The 15,361-nt window shown below is 40.0% G+C and overlaps 1 protein-coding gene across 3 annotated transcripts in view; it reads left to right on the forward strand.

Moving 5' to 3' along the window:
• The first annotated feature begins 844 nt into the window (after positions 1-844).
• NFIB (nuclear factor I B) overlaps positions 845-15,361 on the forward strand; it is a 545,046-nt gene continuing 530,529 nt past the window's right edge. For all 3 annotated transcript variants that reach the window (XM_075316949.1, XM_075316952.1, XM_075316955.1), the window contains exon 1: positions 845-955. In XM_075316949.1, coding sequence (XP_075173064.1) covers positions 860-955 — 96 coding nt within the window. In that variant the 5' untranslated portion in view covers positions 845-859. The remainder of the gene's footprint in view (positions 956-15,361) is intronic.

Consider the following 15,361-nt stretch of genomic DNA (forward strand, 5'->3'; position numbering starts at 1 on the left):
AAAAGCCCTGGGTGATGACATACATTATACAAAAATAAAGTTTATTTCTTGTTATTTGTTCTTGTTTAGTGAAAAAAGATTGTTGTTCTTTCTTTCACTGTTTTCTACATGACTCAATTCCCTTTAAATCTTGATTACCTGCCTTTTATTTGCCCCTATGAGATAATTCAGTGTAGGTATTCCACACCCTGCATAGATTCCACTGCATCAGACATGGCAAATTCTTTATGAACTTTTCAGGACAGATCACAAATGAGTTAAATTGGTAACAAATGGTTAAAGTGTTTCCATATGTGCACACTATTCAGAGGAGATTTAGAGCCTTTGGCAATTTGGAGTAGTGTCGCAGTAACTACCTGTGTGTTCATGTGTGTAAAAGTGATATCTTCGCCAAGCCCATCTTTTGATAATAGAACATTTATGTCTAGGTGGGGGCGGGCGGTATTAATGCCGAACAATTATATCCCACATAATTAAACCCTTCCCTCTCCCTTCTGTTTCCCCCCCCTCTATCTTCTGTTTGCGGACCGTGAACCACGTCAAACAATATTCAACAGATGGGAATGCAAATAAAGTTTAGTCCACATAGGAAGGCAAATTAGTTAGACGCCCACTTACAAGTTACTTAATTCTTGGTGCATATGATACACACAAGCACATGATAGTTTCACCAATCCCCTCGGCCAAGAGGAAAAAAAAAGCTGTTTCTTGCCGTTATATATCAGAGGTTGGAGTTCTTGCTAATAAAGGAGCTTTTCCCATGATGCAGCCTGATAAGGATTGGCCTACATGTAGCCTAGCAAGCCACTGCTGATGGTTTCTTGATTAGGTGTCTTATCTCCCCATTGAGCTGCATCTGATGAAGGTTGCTGACAGCGTAATGGCTGGGAAAGCTTCGGACAGCTCCATAAAATGGCAATTATGTTATGACATGTCAGCCAGGACCTGGTGGATGGTAAGTTGGCAAGATAACGTAATTTTCTCTTCCTCCGTAAGTTTTTTTTTTTAGCATAGAACTCCTCCTTCATTGTTGAAATGCACGTGTTATGAAGTTCACTGTCAGCTCAAGTTCAGCGACTATGTACAGTCTTTATCAGTAGGTTAGATAGGATTTCTCTCCTCTATTGTTGATGTTGCTCTGACCCTCCTTTGGAAAAAAAAATACAGTGAGTTCTCTTATATTTTTTTTTTCTTCTTCAAAAGAGCTGAGAAATGCTAATTTTCTTGCGCTTGCCAAGCTGGGTGGTGTGTGAGTGGAGCACTGGGTAGAGTCACAGGCAGCTATGTCATCACATCCCTGTTGACTAATTGTTCTTGAGTTGATCTTAAAACTGAGCAATCTGTTTCTTTCTGCTGTTTTCCCCCTAATAATTATTAAAAAATGCATTGTGTCACATTGAGCGCAGCCTCCTAATCAGTATGCGATTGTCCCTTGCACTTCTGTTTAATTTGAAGTCCTCCTTCCTTACGGTGAATACACTAATTGGAGCGACCAACGATTAATATTCCGCCTGGCATAATTAAATTTACTTAATGAGGCTATGCATATTCCATCCTTTTTCCTCTCATTGTTTGCTAGAGCGTGGCTTTTTTGCTCATATTATAGCAGCTGTGATAGGGAGGGTGGATCTTCAAGTCAAATATAATGTTACGTAAAGAAAAGCAGGGCAGAAGTTTTCTTAGCTTGGAATAGTGGAACCAGTAACAAGTGTCTAGCACAAGAAAAGCCTGTTTTCCTCTCTACTGCTACATAAGATTTTTGCTCTTGTCTTCAGATTCTGATTTTCTTCTAAGGAGACAATGGCCTCTTGTATACCACAACGATGCCCTGAATGAGGGAACTTCTGAGTGACATTCCATTATGAATATTAATTTCATTCTTGGGTCGCTTTGTCTGTCAGTGTTTTTATTCTTTTCATTCCGTACTTGATTGCCTTTGCTTGTTTTTTTCTTGGATAATTATTATGCTTACTGCGCAGAGTATCTTTTTACAATTAGTACAGTTTGCAGACAATAGGCACTTTCATCTTGGTTTACTGGAGTAGGAAACTGTGGACAGTGGGTTGCACTGTCTGGGCAGAAAGCAGCTTTCTTATTATGGTTGATATCGTCTCGCTCAACTCAGCAAAGGATATTTAACAAAATTCTTTTATAATTTAATTTCTTAAGGTGGGTGGTTACTGTAAGGTTCCTTGAAATTACCCTGCTTCTCTCTAACATCTTGATTTCATTTATATTTTTCATGTTTATAGACTTGTTTTCATGGATTGCTTTGATGGAAGTTGGTATGTAATTTAGAAAAGTGACTTTGAGTTAGCAACTTCATCTAGATGGAGTGAATGAACTATAACTATAGACTCTTTGGGACTTTATATTGTTTATTTACTTGCCATATTTAGTAATGAAATTATTAATTTGTTTTAGTATATGGCAAGAAATCTCAGAAAATGTGTGTTATGGTATTGTAAAAGTCTTATTGATATGTATGCTATACTATAGTGAGTGGTCTCAATATGGGTCATGTGCTTGTTGTTTGTTTACATGCTTTATGCCAACCATGTGAAATAAAGATGGCCGTTCTGTGCGTTACGTACCTAAAATGTGACTTTAAGATATTTTACTTATAATGTAATTGTTAATACATATTCTCAATCACTATTAATATAAAGAAGTAAATAAATCTAATGGTTTATTTTACTTTCAATGGCTTTCTGTATAATTTTAGCAAAATAATCATTTTATGTATTTAATGAGTTACAATATCCAGTATTATAATGAATGCAAATGACATCAAGTGGGTAAATATCGAACGGTAATTACATTTGTATTTCAATAATAAGATCATTTACCGTATATTATTTTACTTGGAAAATTAAACTAATCCCCAAACAAAATTGAAATTGCTAATATTCTCAGCAAAGGGATGGAGAATATTTTATTGTCTGTTTGTATTTCTTCAATATACCAATGTAACAGTTTGTAAAAGAATGAACCTGTAAAAAGTGTTTGCAAATACATTAGTGATTATGAACTTTGCAGAATAAAAAATACACTGGTATTAGATTTTTTTAATAGGAAGAATATAGTATTTGTTTTATTGGATTTATGAATTAATGGAAATATATTAAGTTATTGCAATAGTCTTCTTCAATTTCCAGCTGAACAACCTTCAACTTTTGTAAGAAAAAATGTGTTTGTGTTCTTGATTTGATTCAGTAGATTTTATAACTTGGCCATCAGTTCTTATAAAAGTACCAAAATATATTATATAAGTCATCAAATACTTAACTATTAAGGGGGTTCCTGAATAGAAGAGCTAATTACTTTATTCAGAAGAAAAGTTTTCTAAGGTGACTTCAAGTATCATATTCCTTTTGGCAATACTGTAATACCCGGAGCCACACATTGTTAGCAGAGTTCATTAATTGTATTCTACGAGATATTAATATAGGTGGTGTCTGCGTGTTTTATTAAGGGAAATTCTTTTACTGTCTGTACCACAAGTATATTTCTGTACTGAACATACATAGTCTAGTGGTTTATATCCAGAGCTGTATGGGTAATAGATGTATGGAATATGCAGGGATAAGGATGAACAGGTATTCTGTCCTCTTTTTGCAGACTCGTTTGAGAAGTATGGGCTTTCATAATGACTTAAATAAGTATTCTCAGCATTGTAATGTACTAGGGAGGAAGACTGTGGCATCTAACCGCTAGATACATCTGCACACTCTAGTTACCTGGCACAATAAAGTACATTCATGCTGTACGGGCAATTAAGAGAAAACCACTTCAATCAATTTGGCAGCTGCTGTTTGAATTTCATTCAGAAAAAAAAAATGTATAGAAAAGGATCAACAATATCTATTTTTTATACAATGAAATGTCTTTGAGACAACCACCCAAGTTGCCTTCTTGGTAGAGTGTGCGTGCGTGGGCAGGGGATATTTTATTAAAGGGGTCCTGTCACCAGCTCAAAAGCATCTAATTTTGGTGCATATTTTATTCCAGCTGTTCTCCAGGTTATTCAAATTTTTTTCTGCAATGCGATTACAGAGATATGGGTCTTTGTATTTACTGCTAACTTGGCATGGTAATAAAATATGAGCAAAAAGTGGTCACCTTGGATCTGTTTACAGGTATCGTCTAAATAGGAGGGTGATTATGCTTAATATATGCAGAAGGTGGAACTGAAAATCTCTCACTAGGTGCTCTACCACTATTCTTTATGCTGCAATGCTTGGGGAAGTGGCTTAGAAAGTGGCATCTCCAGCCAAAAGTAACTGATGTGTTGTTGGCATGAGTATGAATTTATACACATATTACAGCTACTATCAAGCCAAATTCTATCTTACTACAAGATGTAAAATATTTCTATATTTCTATTGAACTATAGCAACAATAAGCAAATAGTCATTTTTAGCCCACACTTCCTCGAGTGCCAGGACTGCACTCCAAATTTAAAAATTTAACTTTTCACATAAACTTAAACTTAAAAAATGACAACTAGCTAGCATATCTCCTCCCCTTCAATATCACACTCACTGAGGTCCAGCAAGTTTACACTTAACTGTTTGGTCGAGTTCCTGGACAGTTGCTATCATCTATCTTTTTCTTACATGGTAGAATTTGATTTATTTTTGTTTAATGACCCAACATTTTTTTTTTATCCCACAAACTTGCAATCGCCCCATAATTATTTCCTTAATCCCTATGAGTATAACAGTGCAGTTTGTTGAGATTAAAACCTGAATATTCATGCTTGTTGAATAATCAAATAATTTTGGGAATTAACTTTTCCAGAATATTTGACAACTGCTCACCCACCTGTTACTAAAACAAAAGTGAAGCATTAAGAAAGTTTTTCTGATACTGTCTTCTCATTTTCCATTTGACTTCCTCTAAACGTTGCATGGTTAGCCATTGATTTTTAACATCTATTAAAACTTTAGAGTAAAGTCAATTGAAACCAAAGGAAGACTCCCAAAAATTGCAAATAGATGTCTGTTATTAGACAGGTCACATACTTACGAATGTATTATGGACTGGCTGTGTTTAGATCCACAATTTAGTTCGGCCTACACTTTTCAAGATGAAAAACAAAAAGCCAGCACTAAATGTGCACTTCAGCACTAAACATTCCAAACTGTACTTATTATAAAAAATTTTGAGATTTTTGGCAAAAAATTGCAATTTCTTGAGCTGCCTCGCCACGTCACGGCAAATCTCATTTGAGGCAGTCCTACACTAAAATATTTTTATAAAATGTGCCATACGGCCTCACATATGAATAGTAGAACTGCTCTTAGCAGCACTCACCTGGTCTATTTCAATCCCGTACCCATGACTGAGTCATGGCTGTGGGCGGGACAGGTCCAAGCAAATGCTGCATGAAGTAAATAGCCTGTGGACAAGGTCTGATGACAATGTGAACAGTCACCAACCGCCAATATCTAGACAGATGGAATACATCCCAAATTGGGGTGCATAGCAAAGTGGGGGTCAGCCACCGACCAATTCAATGAAGAAAAACAAAAAGCCAGCACTAAATGTGCACTTCAGCACTAAACATTCCAAACTTTTCAAGATATAGTTTTGCAGTATTTGAAGATCCACAGGATGATACTGCTGCTTTTAATTGCATTTACACTGAAATAAAATTATGAAAAGATTTCTTAAAATGCTTGTTTCACAATAAACTTTCAGTGTAAACAGGCTGCCGGTCACCCAATGAGCGAGCAAAATGGTAAATCATCTGTGAAATTATCTGAAAATTTTTCCTTTTAGTTATTGCATAGTAAAGTTCTTTCATCAATTACTATAAATTTTATGACTACTTATTATAAAAAAAACAATATTGAAAAAACTAAACATTCCAGTCAGCAAAAACTACTCAGTGTAGCAAATTATGTATTTCTTAGATCTAAATTGTACCATATTTGAAAGTTACCTAAAACAACCTATTATCTGACAGGGGCCCAGTCCCTGAACCGCATGGATTGCTCAACATATGTTTTCATATACAGTAGGTTTGTCTAGGAAGTATTAGAGTGCACAAACATTGGTGTATGGGTGCAATCATGAAGAAGTAGAGTGCTCCTGCCTGAGCGGCTCATGTGGTAATTGTTTGTTTTTTCAGCCATCGTGTTTTTCCAAAAATAAGCCCTAGCAGAGATTTTCAGCATTTTCAGAGCAAAGCTTAAATATAAGCCCTACCCGGAAAATAAGCCCTAGTCGCGGTTCAATAATGAAGTGTCCATGCATTTAAAAAAGTTAAAGAATACTGCAGGATACTTCATTATAGACAGAGGACACCCCGCAATCATACTCACCAGACTGAGCGGGAAGACCTCCAGTGGATTGCACACCCACAGTCATCAGATCGCAAACCCACACACATCAGATCGTACTCCCACACACATCAGATCACACACCCACACACATCAGATCGCATACACACATCAGATCGCATACACACATCAGATCGCATACACACATCAGATCACACACACAATCAGATCTCACACACCCAAACATCAGATCACACACACAATCACACTTCAGATCGCTCAGACAATCACACATCAGATCGCACATACACACTCACCACATCCAGCAATACCGATATCTTCTGGCAGAGAATCCTGAGATGCAGTGCAATGGAACGCATAGTTATTATTATTATTATTATTATTATTATTATTTATTATTATAGTGCCATCAATTCCATGGCTCTTTACATGTGAAAGGGGTATACATAATAGGGAAAGTACAATAATCATAAACAATACAAGACTCAGACAGGTACAGGAGGATAGAGGTCCCTGCCCACGAGGGCTCACAGTCTACAAGGGATAGGTGAGGATACAGTAGGTGAGGGATAGGATAGGATACACCTAGGACTGCATTCCACCGCCAGGTCCTCAATGTGTTCCACTGCACAGCGTCCAATCTTTCCCTGCTGTCGGTATTGCTGGATATGGTAAGTGTGTGTGATCTGATGTGTGATTCTGTGAGCGACCTGATGTGTGATTGTGTATGTGATCTGATGTGTGTGTGTGTGTGTGTGTGTGTGTATAAGTATGTGTGTGTGTGTGTGTGCGCGATCTGATGTATGTGAGTGTGTTGGCAAGAAGCAGGGGATGCAGCATGGAGCTTACCTGCTGGGAGCAACCGCTGAAGATCACAGGAGGACCTGGGAGCCACGCAGCTGTCCGGGGTCTGGTAAGTATGAGTCTCCTTGGAAGGGGGGTCTGCTTTTTTTGGGGGGGGGGGGGGGTAATCTTACACCCAACCATGTTTCTCCAAGAATAATGCAAATCAAAAAGGTCCGTGGAGCCTCTGTTAGGAGTCTCAACACAGAAACCAGACAGATATCCCTCCGGGAAGGGCCCAGCCAAGGGGTGACTCTTTTTAGGAGACCACCATAACCACCATATTAAGTGGCCCTTTTAGTCAATATCCAACTTTTTGACAAGTTTAAAGATATGACAAGGGAAATACCAAGGCCAGGTATCCATCCACAGACAGCTGTTTCGGGGTATTGCCCCTCATCAGTGTGGAGTAGGATTCTGGCTGGGTGGGAGCTATGCCTAGTAGACCAACAAAACAAAACAATCACTGATCTCTTGTTTTGTTTTGTCTCCAAGAATAAGACATACCCTGAAAATAAACCCTTGTTCTTTTTTCAGGGCAAAAACGTATGACAGTGTCTTATTTTTGGAAATGGAGGTCTCAGAAATCAATAATCCTTAGGGCATTTCATGCTGTTATATGCTAGAAGTAAAAACAAATGTACCATATTTTTCGGACTATACGATGGATTGGACCATAAAATGCAAAGTTTTAGAAAAGGAAAATAGGAAAAAAAATATTAGAAGCAAAAATATGACGCACTATTATGTAGGATCTGTTACTGACACTGTTATGGGGTAATGTCCCCCAATTGTGTACTATTGTCCCCCATCCTGGGGCTCTTTCAGGTATGTTATGTATGTTCTCCATCCTGGTATATATGTCTCCCATCCAGGTATATATGTGCTACATACTGGTATATATGTTCCTGCTCCTGTTATATATGTCCCTCATCGTGGTATATACAGTATGTCCTCAATCTTGGTGTATATGTACCTTTTCCTGGTATATATGATCCACATTCTGGTACATATCTCCACCATCCTGGTATATATGATCCCCATCCTGGTATTTGTGTCCCTAAGCCTGGCATATATGTTAGCGGTGTATCCAGGGGGGTGCAAACGAGGCATTTGCCCCAGGCACAACCTGTTGGAGGGCACCATTGAACTGCCTGATGAGGTGGTCCAGGGTGTCTACCTGGAGGCTGCATTTTGCTGCTCCCCCATAGTGAGAGTCGGCCATTCTCTGACCCGGCTGTCAAGCTAACATCCAACTTAGAGAAGATGCAGCACACCAGCTCATGGGATTTCATTGCACTCGCGTCTTTCAGACATGAGTACAATTGAAGCCCTAACCACTGGCACTTCCGGGTCAGGGTGAAGTCAGCAGCTGTTGATATCACTCGTCAGTACCACATATATGTCTGATAGCGTTGGTAGTAACTACTCCAGTGGAGATGAAGACACTGAATATTTATTGTAATTAGGAAGGAAGAAATTTCAGGAACAAGTATGAGGAGAGAAGGGGGGAATGTATACAGACACTGAATGGGGAGTAGAGGGGGAATGTATACAGACATACTATGGGGAGCGAGGGGGAAGAAATTTGAGGACCGTATGGGAAGCAGGGGGTGGAATTTGAGGACACAGTATAAGTACTGATAGGAGGATAGGAGTGGACACAGTATGGGGAGTGAGGGGGTGGATGGATGTGGACGCAGTGTGAGGAGTAAGGGTGAAATGTATATGGACACAATATGAAGAGTTAGGGGGAATGAGTGCAGAGGAGTGAGGAGACAGTATGGGATGAGAAAAATGTGAGGAGGTACAGAATAGAGACTGGGGGGGGTTGGAAAGGGAAAAGCATGGGGGACAGTGTGAGGCCTCAGCAAGAAGGGGACAGTATGCCAAGGAGTGGGAGTGTGATGAGGGGACACAGTATACACACAGGGCAGTATAGCGGGACAGTGTATAGGATAGTGGGAAGAGGGGGCTCAGTATAGAAAGTAGAGGGCAGTTTGTAGGGCATGTACCAAAATATGGACAGTGTGTGCATCATATTTTGTGCAGGGAATACAGTGAAGGGCAAATATATATTCAAGGGCACAACATTCTGCAGATATTTTTATTCAGGAGCATTATAATCATTCTACTATTTTTAAGGATATCATGCCAGGATGTGCTGCAGAATGCCGGAGAAGATGAATGTCTGCCAAGATGAGCTGTAGATGTAAAAAGTCATCATGGTATATGGACAAATGAAGAAAATAAAGAGAACAACTCCAATTTGAGACGTCGCCTATAAGGTACCTACATGTACATAATTATTTGTTACACTGATTAATTCTCATCAGTACTGTGGTTCCTGTGTGGTCCGCAGTCTGATAATGACTGATAATAACAACTCCCAGTATCTACTTACCATTGTTAAGGATGTACTGGAAGTTGTAGGTTCATGCAATATAAATGTATATGTACCTGACCTTACATTAAAATTTATGTATCATGGACTAATGGCGGTTCTGGTGATGTATTGCTGTAGTGATGAGGATTTTGATGCTGTGTTTCTGTACTGATGGGAGTCATATAGATGTATTTCTATACTGCTGGTGGTTTGGATGATGAATGTTTGTACTGCTGGTGGTTCTGATGATGAATTTCTGTACTGCAGTTGGTTCTGGTGATGTATTTTTCTACTGATGGGGGTTCTGGTAATGTATTCCTGTGCTGGTATTTCTTCTGTTTCTGTATGCATGTAACAATTCATTACTTGTAAGATTACATGATACATGACAATGTTAATAAAGTATTGTGCTGTCTGACAAGTTAATGGTTCCTATGTTTTTATTTATGTTAGGAGCATTAGGAGGGTTTGTGTTGAGTCTGCAGATACTATATGTGACACTCAGTGCAGGCTGTCAGAATTCTCACGTGCTGGCTGTGAGAGTGGGAGGTCACAAAACCACAAGTATGCAATTTACATGCATGCAGTTAAGTGCCAACTAGACATGCTCTATGTCACTCAATAAAAATGAATTGTGTAGGGATGGACTCGTCTAGACAGAATGTGGCCAGAAGTATGCAAATCGAATTCTTGAGCTCACATAACCGTCCAATCTTGATACTGGCAAGGGAGAATCCTAAAAGTGTACAGTGCATGTAACCAATTCACTGAAAATTCTTTTCAAATAACCAAATCACTGAAAAATTAATTAATAACGAAAATAATAACAGAAAACAAGGAACAATAATTTATATATTTAATCTATAGAAAGATTAGACAGTATGCTAGTGTTATTAAATGAACAACGTTGATAAGGATTTCAAAGAGCGCATAAATAAGTAATAGGACATAGCGAAATAAAATTACTATTATTGTAAGATAGAGAAATTATTAACATAGAGAAATATCTGATCATTTGATGCGCAACAGCATAATATTGTTAGTCCGTTTAGGCTTTTAAGGGATATATAAATGTTGCTTGTTGGTAAGCACTATTTTCACATCATTTATTAATATAGCTAATAAAGGGTATGTTTTAAAATAGTTTTGCACAATACTTTTTACTCTAATTGGATTAGTCAGTGAGGTTAATTGTACAGTTCACGTACTGTGAGAATTCAGAAGCCTGCAGTCACCTAAACTGATTGCGGACTTTCATCTCAAAATTGAACAACCCCTTTAATTGTAAAATTAAGCAGTGTAGCATGCCAATTCTAACAACATGTAATATACTCACTGTCAGAATTCAGCTCTCCTTGTTGGTTTGGGGGCACCAAACCGAATTCTTGCCTTGGGTGGCGGAAAACCTAGATTCACCTCTGTATATGTTCCCCATAATGGCTCCATCCTAGTATATATGACTCCCGCTATGCCACACAGATAAAAAAATAAAAGATTTTTTTCACCTTCCCTCCTCTCCCCCAGTGCATGGCGTCTTCTTCTGATGCAACTTTGGCATGTAAGCTAGGCAGCTCATGATGTCACTGTCATGCGACCCCAGTCACATGCCGACATCAGCTGATGGCTAATAGAAAATAAATATTCACTTTGCTCCACGCCCGGAAGTATGAGCATGGGGAGCAATGAATATTTATTTTCTTTAATAGTGGACACGCGATTGCCCCAGTCTCTGCAGGGACCCTTCGGCTGGGGCGAACATGTGTGCCTGCCATTTAAGAAAATGACTATTCATTGCTCCCCACACCCACAATCCTGCCCGCCTCTCAGGCCCACGGCTGCATTGAAGAGAGGTGGGTGGGACTATGGGGAGCAGTGAATATTCATTATTTTAATGGTGGCACATTTGTTAACCCAAGCTGCCACTGCAGCCTACTTTTGCCTCTTGTGAGCCCACTCCACCACCATCACCCCCCACCAGCAAACCAAGTACATCTGGACTATAAGACTTCACTTGCTTCCCAAATTTGGGGGAAAAAGTGCATTTTATAATCCAAAAAATATGGTAAGTACTATTTAATGCTTTAACACCTCACCATCCAGTATCTGCTGTGCCACCACAATAAACGTGCACAACAGTGCACGAGGGCCACAGTCAAATTGCTATAATAACTGTTTATAGTTTCAACTATGACTCTTATGTCCTTTATGCACCTGTCACAACCCAATTTACCATTTCACTGACTTGACCCCCTATATAATTAATCATTAGCTGCAAGATCTCAAATACCAAAGACAAAAACTGAACGTATTGGCACCCATTAAATTCCATAATCATACATGAGTATTGCCCAGAACTATGCTGGTGAAACACTCATATGCACATGGGAACTCCTACTATTAGCTCCATACTCGCTTAAAATCAATACTTGCCAAAAGTAATGGGCTTTTAATCACATTAATGAAATTATTTGCAATTTGAATAAATCACTATTATGATTTTAGTCAGAATCGTAAAAATGATATTAATCCTTAAGTGGCAGCTTGAGAATTAGCAGCGAGACGTGTAGAAAGCAGGGAGCAGGATTTGGAGCTGGTAATAGGCCCCACTCACTAATCAGAAAAGCCCAAAAATCAGCAATGAGCCATTTTTCTCAGATTTCTGTGGACATTCTGCTCTGTCCTTCAGTATAAGCACAACGGTCATGGCTTGTTCCAGAATCCCCCTATTAAACAGAATGCACACTACCTACTTCCTCTAGATAGAATATGGTAGCAAGGGATCTCACATGGCAATGAAGGAATATGTTTCCGTTAAGACTTTTAAAGAGGACAGACATCTGCCATCCATTTTATCTGGATTTATGTAAATATAGTTTAAACAGGTTGTTTCAGACTTAGCAGAAAAGTCTGCAGTCACTATACAGTTAGGTCCAGAAATATTTGGACAGTGACACAATTTTCGCGAGTTGGGCTCTGCATGTCACCACATTGGATTTGAAATGAAACCTCTACAACAGAATTCAAGTGCAGATTGTAACGTTGAATTTGAAGGTTTGAACAAAAATATCTGATAGAAATTGTAGGAATTGTACACATTTCTTTACAAACACTCCACATTTTAGGAGGTCAAAAGTAATTGGACAAATAAACCAAACCCAAACAAAATATTTTTATTTTCAATATTTTGTTGCGAATCCTTTGGAGGCAATCACTGCCTTAAGTCTGGAACCCATGGACATCACCAAACGCTGGGTTTCCTCCTTTTTAATGCTTTGCCAGGCCTTTACAGCCGCAGCCTTCAGGTCTTGCTTGTTTGTGGGTCTTTCCATCTTAAGTCTGGATTTGAGCAAGTGAAATGCATGCTCAATTGGGTTAAGATCTGGTGATTGACTTGGCCATTGCAGAATGTTCCACTTTTTTGCACGCATGAACTCCTGGGTAGCTTTGGCTGTATGCTTGGGGTCATTGTCCATCTGTACTATGAAGCGCCGTCCGATCAACTTTGCGGCATTGGGCTGAAAGTATATCCCGGTACACTTCAGAATTCATCCGGCTACTCTTGTCTGCTGTTATGTCATCAATAAACACAAGTGACCCAGTGCCATTGAAAGCCATGCATGCCCATGCCATCACGTTGCCTCCACCATGTTTTACAGAGGATGTGGTGTGCCTTGGATCATGTGCCGTTCCCTTTCTTCTCCAAACTTTTTTCTTCCCAACATTCTGGTACAGGTTGATCTTTGTCTCATCTGTCCATAGAATACTTTTCCAGAACTGAGCTGGCTTCATGAGGTGTTTTTCAGGAAATTTAACTCTGGCCTGTCTATTTTTGGAATTGATGAATGGTTTGCATCTAGATGTGAACCCTTTGTATTTACTTTCATGGAGTCTTCTCTTTACTGTTGACTTATAGACAGATACACCTACTTCACTTAGAGTGTTCTGGACTTCAGTTGATGTTGTGAACGGGTTCTTCTTCACCAAAGAAAGTATGCGGCGATCATCCACCACTGTTGTCATCCGTGGACGCCCAGGCCTTTTTGAGTTCCCAAGCTCACCAGTCAATTCCTTTTTTCTCAGAATGTACCTGACTGTTGATTTTGCTACTCCAAGCATGTCTGCTATCTCTCTGATGGATGTTTTCTTTTTTTTCAGCCTCAGGATGTTCTGCTTCACCTCAATTGAGAGTTCCTTAGACCGCATGTTGTCTGGTCACAGCAACAGCTTCCAAATGCAAAACCACACACCTGTAATCAACCCCAGACCTTTTAACTACTTCATTGATTACAGGTTAACGAGGGAGACGCCTTCAGAGTTAATTGCAGCCCTTAGAGTCCCTTGTCCAATTACTTTTGGTCCCTTGAAAAAGAGGAGGCTATGCATTACAGAGCTATGATTCCTAAACCCTTTCTCCGATTTGGATGTGAAAACTCTCATATTGCAGCTGGGAGTGTGCAATTTCAGCCCATATTATATATATAATTGTATTTCTGAACATGTTTTTGTAAACAGCTAAAATAACAAAACTTGTGTCACTGTCCAAATATTTCTGGACCTAACTGTATGTCAGTGCAGTCTGCTCATTCGTGACAGCATGCAGTGTGCACACTGTCATGATTCACTGGAATTGCCTCTTCTAGCGGGCAATTAAGTGATGCATATATAATAATTATATTCATTCACTTATATAGCGCTATTGATTCCACAGCACTTTACATACATTGGCAACACTGTCCGTGTGAAGCCCAACAGCAGAACTCGCCTCAGGGACATCACTCCACCTTCAGGGACGCCACAGGGTCTTCACTTTGGTATTTCTGGCAACAGGTATGTCAGGTTTATTTAATATATGAGTCGTGACGCCACTCACGGTTTGCGGACAGGGATATGGGTAACCGCCACTGTAGTTTTAACGAGTGTCTGGGGCTGATGGAGTCTGCAGTCAGATGGTGTGGCCTCCCGTGAGGGAGGCTGGCCCCAGGGGCTTGGGTGTGTAGAACAACAGGTCCCAGAATAACTCAGACTCAGCCTGGAAAGTCTTTCAACTTGCTTTTACTCACTTTTGGATGGTTTTGTGAGGTACCCGGGCGATGCTGAGATTAACCAGGTGAAATCAGGTATCCTTTAGGCTGGTCTAAGGCGGGCTTTGCACATTACGACATCGAAAAAACTGTGGGAAGAAAGCGCAAATAGGGTCTTACCCGGTATAACAATGGGAGGTGAATGTATAACAGGAACACTCACCTGATGCGGTTGTGCCAGTCTGATTCTCTGCATTTTGTCCTGAGGAAGAGGACGGATATGTCCTTGAAATGCGTAGACCTGTGAAAATAAAGAAAAGAGATTTACTAACTTCATCTGGACTCCTGTGGTTTGGCGCGGTATTTAAACCTGCTTTTCTCCTGTTGTCTGAAATCACATTACGACATCACAAGCCGATGCTGCGATGTCGAGTGCGATAGTCCCCACCCCCGTCACACGTACGATATCTTGTGATAGCTGGCGTAGGCAAAATTATCGCTACGCCAGCTTCACATGCACTCACCTGCCCTGCGACCGTCGCTCTGGCCGGCGATCCGCCTCCTTCCTAAGGGGGCGGGTCGTGCGGCGTCATAGCAACGTCACACGGCAGACGGCCAATAGCGGTGGAGGGGCGGAGATGAGCAGGATGTAAACATCCCGCCCACCTCCTTCCTTCTCATTGCAGCTGGGAGGCAGGTAGGAGATGTTCCTCGCTCCTGCGGCTTTACACACAGCGATGTGTGCTGCCGTAGGAACGAGGAACAACATCGTACCTGTTGCTGCATCGGCATTATGGAAA

The sequence above is a fragment of the Anomaloglossus baeobatrachus genome, chromosome 1 (genome assembly GCF_048569485.1).
Source record: "Anomaloglossus baeobatrachus isolate aAnoBae1 chromosome 1, aAnoBae1.hap1, whole genome shotgun sequence".
Taxonomy (NCBI): Eukaryota; Metazoa; Chordata; class Amphibia; order Anura; family Aromobatidae; genus Anomaloglossus; species Anomaloglossus baeobatrachus.